This window comes from Oryctolagus cuniculus, chromosome X, assembly GCF_964237555.1.
Source record: "Oryctolagus cuniculus chromosome X, mOryCun1.1, whole genome shotgun sequence".
Lineage (NCBI taxonomy): Eukaryota > Metazoa > Chordata > Mammalia > Lagomorpha > Leporidae > Oryctolagus > Oryctolagus cuniculus.
This window is the reverse complement of record NC_091453.1, coordinates 90794410-90800409: the sequence shown is the minus strand read 5'-3', so window position 1 is coordinate 90800409 and position 6000 is coordinate 90794410. Positions and strand designations below refer to the sequence as shown.

General features: G+C 53.1%; 1 protein-coding gene across 4 annotated transcripts; it reads left to right on the top strand.

The window, feature by feature from the left end:
* The first annotated feature begins 1305 nt into the window (after positions 1-1305).
* On the top strand, positions 1306-5502 carry TCEAL2 (transcription elongation factor A like 2). Of its 4 annotated transcripts, none has more exons than XM_070066458.1 (3): positions 1306-1439; positions 1978-2049; positions 2397-5502. In XM_070066458.1, exon 3 carries the CDS (start codon positions 2419-2421, stop codon positions 3016-3018), a length of 600 nt encoding a protein of 199 aa, XP_069922559.1. In that variant the 5' UTR covers positions 1306-1439; positions 1978-2049; positions 2397-2418; the 3' UTR covers positions 3019-5502. The 4 variants fall into 4 exon arrangements, with proteins under 4 accessions (XP_069922559.1, XP_069922558.1, XP_008271318.1 ...); XM_070066457.1 differs by having other exon boundaries at positions 2392-5502; XM_008273096.4 differs by lacking the exon at positions 1306-1439 and having other exon boundaries at positions 1913-2049; positions 2392-5502.
* The last annotated feature ends 498 nt before the right edge of the window (positions 5503-6000 follow it).

Here is a 6000-nt window from a genome sequence, read left to right as displayed (position 1 = left end):
TTAAATATTTACGGGAAGTAGAGGCTGAGCTGTCCCGCTGTGGGACATGAATTACGCACACATATATCCACATATATGAAGAATCCAACGATTCATCCACACATACATGCATATATATGATGCTATGTTCACACACAATATTGGTGATTTTCTACTTTTTTTGGATGGATGGTGATTTCAAAAATGTGAAAAGGCAAGGGAAGGGGAGCAGGAAAGGAAAAGGAAAAGGCACAAGCAGAAGTCAATGCTAAGAGTGTGCTGTCAAGGGGCCAGCACTGTAGCACAGCAGGTTAAAGCCCCAGCCTGCAGCACCGGCATCCTATAAGGGTGTCAGTTCGAGTCCCGGCTGCTTCTCTTCTGATCCAGCTCTCTGCTATGGCCTGGGAAAGCAGTGGAAGAGGGCCCCTGTTCCCGTGTAGGAGACCCAGAAGAAGTTCCTGGTTCCTGACTTCGGATCCGTGCAGCTGCGGCCGTTGCAGCCATCTGAGGAGTGAACCAGGGGAATGGAAGGCCTCTCTGTCTCTCTCTCTCTCTCTCTCTCTGCCTCTCCTTATCTCTCTGGGTAACCCTGATTTTCAAATAAATAAAATTTTTCTTTAAAAATAAGAAGAATGTGCTGTCAACCAACGGTGGTGATGAACATGTGCATCCAAAGTCTGTATTCAGACACAGTTTAATGCTTTCCAGTTAGCTGGCTGACATTCTCTATCTGGACAAAAACAGGTGTAATGTTGGAGGCTGTTTTGAGTTTGGGGGCAGGCCAGTGAAGACAGCAAGAAGGAAGTTGTTGAAATCAGTTTGAGAGAAATGGACTGAGGTCCCTCTGGGACATTGAGGCTGGAGGGAAAAGTCTGCAAATAGACATTTGGAACTCATCGTTGTTTATGGGGAAATGAATGAGATGATTGAGTGGGGAGACAGCCTGTGGACTGAGGAGAGAGGCGGCCCGGAGAGAACCACAGGGAATAGTGCCACTCAGGGTGGCAGCTCAGCTCCGTGGCAAGAACCGCGGCTGTCCTCCAGAGTCAGGCAGAGCTTTCCTAGAAAGCAGGCTGTGGGATTCGGAAGCTGAGCCTCCTGGCAAAGTTAAGTACCCTCTCTGATCAGCAGTCACACCTGGTAGTAATGGGCAAATGATGCTGCTGTGACATACCCTAGGTAAAAAAACTCCGGGCCAGGAAGCCTGCCCCTCCTCTTTTTCGACGACACACCTTCTCTCTTCCCAAATCTATTATGCACGGTGGGTGGGGGGCGGCTGTCCGGGGGCGCGGCGGCGGGGGGCGAGCTCCAGTGACGCGACGGTCACGTGGTTGCCGGTTTGTGCACTTGCTGTGCGGTCCGGTCCTGGCGCCCGCGCAGAACCGGCTCCCTGAGCGGTCCGGGCGGCGGGCGAGCGGCAAAAGGCCCAGGAGGCGCAGGCCTGGCCCGCGTGCCCGCAGGTCAGTGTGGGGGCGGCCGCCGGCGCGGACCCGGGACGGGGATGGAGGTGACGGCAGCGGGAGCCCTGGCTGCGGAGGCGCAGGGGCAGTGGGAGGAGGGCGCCAGGGAGCGCGCGGCGCCCTGGCAGAGACCCGGGCGGGGAACCCGGCCGCGCGGGCAGCTGCCCTCCCGACCCCCTCTGCTCCCCCATCCCTTTGAGAGCGGGCTGGGGAGGGGGCGCCCTGCAGTGCGACAGTGGGACGCGGGCACCCTGGCCACAAGCCCCCCGGCAGCCTCTGCGCCTCTGACGACGCACGGACCTCGGCGAAGAGGGCGCAAAGGGGCAGGCTGCTTCCCGCGGAGGGGGCGCGGGCGCCGCACGCAGCCGGGCAGGCCTCCCGGCGTGCTGCCCGAGGCCCGAAGAGACATGGCGGCCGGGGTGCGGGGGAAGCAGGGGAGGGGGGCGTGGGGTGAGCAGGCCCGGATCGTGCCCAGGACCGAGGCCCTGCGAGTCCTCGGAGCGCGCAGTCCCCGCCCCTGTGCCCTGCCTGTCCGCAGGTCTGCGCGTCGGTGGTGGCCAGCGCCCCGGGAGGCCTGAGAGGAGGAGCCAGCTGCGCGGAATCCCTGCAGGTCAGCGGCAGGGGAGGCTCGGGCGGGGACCCCGAAGGGTCGCCGGCGCGCAGGGCACGGCCTGGGCCGAATGCGGGCCCGCCGCCCGTGTGCCCTCCGCCTCACCGCGCGGGCGCCCTGCCCCGCCGGGCCGGTGTGGAGCAGGTGGCAGCGCCTGCCACTGGGTGGTTGGCTCAGGCGTGCGGAGCGAGGGGTGTGCAGGCGGCGCACCGGGAGGCCCGGCCAGGCGAGGGGCCCCCTCCCAGGGCGCGGGATGAAGTCGGATGCGCACCTGCCTCTGTGCCCACGTCCTGAGTCTCCCCCATCTCCTCTTTGTCTCCTCCCCTCCGCCCCTACCCCCAGCACAGGACAAGGAGGGGGCATCGCAACATGGAAACAGCCCGCAGTGAAGATGGAGGAACGCCTGCGAACCAGGGCGTGATGGCAAACGAAGAACAGCCGCAGGATGAGGGAAGGCCAGAAGTAGCTTCTACTCTGGAAGACAAGGACACGTTAGGGAACGGGGGAAAGACGGAAGATGAGGACGGGCTGAGGGATAAGGACAAGCCAGAGCATGAGGGAAAGGCCCAGGGAGGAGGAGAGGCAGGGAGAGAGGGAAAAGCGGAAGAGGGAGGCAAGTCAGAGAGCTTGGGCAAGCCAGAGAGTGAAACCAGGGCTGCAGCAAAGCGCCCGCCTGAGGACGACGTACCCAGGAAAGCCAAAAGAAAAACCAACAAGGGGCTGGCTCAGTATCTCAAGGAGTACAAAGAGTCCATACACGATATGAATTTCAGCAATGAGGACATGATCAGAGAATTTGACAATATGGCTAAGGTGGAGGATGACAGGAGAAAATGCAAACAGAAGTTGGGAGCTTTCGTGTGGATGCAAAGAAATTTACAGGACCCCTTCTACCCGAGGGGCCCAAGGGAATTCAGGGGAGGCTGCAGGGCCCCGCGAAGGGACATTGAAGACATCCCTTACGTGTAGTAAGATTTGCTAGGTCCAGTTCTTTAACCCTATGCTACTACTTAGCTTTAGATGCCCTGCCTTTTGACCCAAGTGCAGTGCTTGCTCTGTTTCAACAGGGAATTTACCCCATGGGCATTGCAAAGATGTGATGATTCTTGGAAAAACAAAGCAGTTTATAATGTCATCTCCAGAATTTATCTATTTTGGAAAAATCGTAAGTTTATAAAGTACATCCAAGTATGGGAAAAATAGGAAGTTTTGATCACCAAAAGGTTAACTGATTTTCTGAATTATGAGCTTTTGAGTGATTTCATTTCTTTGTTTCTACTCATCTGTTTATTTTTTCCTAATGAACGCAGTTCACATTTCTCCTCCAAAATAATAAAAAATCAGAAAAGTTCAAAAAATGAAAAGGGACCTTACGAGTGCACTGGGGGTGAACACATTACCTCTGAAGGAATCATCCGCAATTATCACAAGTGCATTTCTTTTATCATTTCTCAAATTGGGATTAAGATGAGCTAAAATATGCAAGGTGTATTGAGTTGGTTTCTACCTTCTCCTCTGCACCAGCAGAACTAAGACCCCAGCGGACACTTGGAGGAGGACTGGCGTCCGTCTCACCTGTACTGAGGAGTAAGTCCTGGAAACTCAATGTAGGTGCTGTCCTTCCCTGGGTAGCATAACGTCGGCAGGGAACTGTGCCCCTTCCCAAGTCGTGAACCCTCCTAAGGCTTCCAGTGCTGCTCATGGGTTGGGGTGCTCAAGGTAACCAAGCACAGCTGCTGTCTCTGGAGTTCTCACTGAGCCAAGCCAACCCCGCCCCACTCTGCAACAAGTACAAGAAGTGTGGATAAAGCCTCCACTTAGAGTCCTAGTTACTCAGTTGGGTAACACTTCAGTGATGCTTTGACCCCGATGGATTTTGGACTTTGGAGCAAAAAATTCTTTGTTGTGTTTGTTCATTTGTAAATGGCATTGCTTACAGCCATCTCTGCACCAGATTCGGATGTGGGAGACTGGGGTAAAATATGAATGGCACACACTGCTGTTCTTTTCTTTTCTTTTTTCTTTTCTTTTTTTTTTTTTTTTTTTTTTGACAGGCAGAGTGGACAGTGAGAGAGAGAGACAGAGAGAAAGGTCTTCCTTTGCCATTGGTTCACCCTCCAATGGCCACTGCGGCTGGCGCGCTGCACCCAGCGCATTGCGCTGATCCGATGGCAGGAGCCAGGTGCTTCTCCTGGTCTCCCATGGGGTGCAGGGCCCAAGCACTTGGGCCATCCTCCACTGCACTCCCGGGCCACAGCAAAGAGCTGGCCTGAAACGGGCAACCGGGACAGAATCCGGCGCCCCAACCGGGACTAGAACCCGGTGTGCCGGCGCCGCTAGGCGGAGGATTAGCCTAGTGAGCCGCGGCGCCGGCCACTGCTGTTCTTTTCTGCCTTGTCCACTGGATTCTTTCCTTAGAGGGAATTTTCTTCTAAGAAATACTTTCCAGATTCTGCCTTACCAGATCAATAAAACATCTACTCACATCTGTGATTCTTTGAACATTGCTACTCAAGCTGTGGTCCATGGACCACCAGTATCAGCACTATCTGATAGAGAGTTAGAAATGCAGAATTTTGTGGTCATCCCTGCGGTGTAATAGGGTAAGCCTCCGGCTGTGGCGCTGGCATTCCATATGGGTGCTGGTTTATGTCCCAGTTGCTCCTCTTCCAACTCAGCTCTCTGCTGTGGCCTGGGAAAGCAGTAGAAGATGGCCCAAGTCCTTGGGCCCTTGCACCCATGTAGGGAACCCAGAAGAGGCTCCTGGCTCCTGGCTTCGGATCAGTGCAGCTCCAGCAGTTGTGGCCATCTGGGGAGTGAACCAGCGGATGGAAGACTGACCTTTCTGTCTCTCTCTTTCTCTGTCTGTAACTCTGCTTCTCTAATAAATAAATAAATCTTAAAAAAAAAGAAATGCAGAATTCTGGTCCCTACCCCAGACCTACTGAATCACAATCTTCATTTTAACAGATCTGAAAGTGATTCTTGTGTATGTTAAAGTTTGAGAAACACTCACTTGTAAATTCTCCTTGGCTTAACTTTTCCCACTTTTTCATTAAATATGTGTCTAGATTAGGACAAATACATGTGCTATATAAGACACACATCACAGGTGACTAAACAGACCCATATTTTCATACTGCATCCCTACATTGGCAGAGCCTAAGTTCCGTGGGCCAATATCCAATGCTTTTTAATGAAATAGGATAGAATAGAACAGATGGAATGGATAGCAATATTAGATTGTATTGCAGGCATGCAGAAGAGTATTGTTTAGTGAGATTTGAGTTTTTGTTATGTACAGTTATCCCTGTGCACACCTTGGGTTATAGTTAACAAACTATATATGATTGTGGAGTGCAGCTTTTTAAAAATTAAAAACCACAGTGGATTCTATTTCACAAAACACCATCTGCCCTTTATTCTGGTACACCTAGAACCCAGCACATTGCCTGACAAGTAATAGATTATTAATATATTTTTAAATAATAATAGTCAAGAGTTTTTGTCTGGCTGGCGCCGCGGCTCACTAGGCTAATCCTCCGCCTGCAGCGCCTGCACCCCGTGTTCTAGTCCCAGTCGGGGTGCCGGATTCTGTCCTGGTTGCTCCTCTTCCAGTCCAGCTCTGTGCTGTGGCCCGGGAAGGCAGTGGAGGATGGCCCAAGTGCACTTGGGCCCTGCACCTGCATAGGGAGACCAGGAGAAGCACCTGGCTCCTGGCTTCGGATCCGTGCAGCGTGCCGGCCGTGACAGCCATTTGGGGGGTGAACCAACGGAAGGAAGACCTTTCTCTCTGTCTCTCTCTCTCTCTCTCACTGTCTAACTCTGCCTGTCAAAAAAAAAAAAGAGTTTTTGTCCAAGATCATTCCCTGCATATATTACTTCTCCAGCAGTATTTATTTGCAGTTCTAAAAGAAACAGCATATACATGAGATTGTGCCACAAATTTAA

Bases quoted from the DNA above. Each gene is read 5' to 3' on its own strand.
- TCEAL2 (XM_070066458.1), top strand. From the start codon at position 2,419: ATGGAAACAGCCCGCAGTGAAGATGGAGGAACGCCTGCGAACCAGGGC.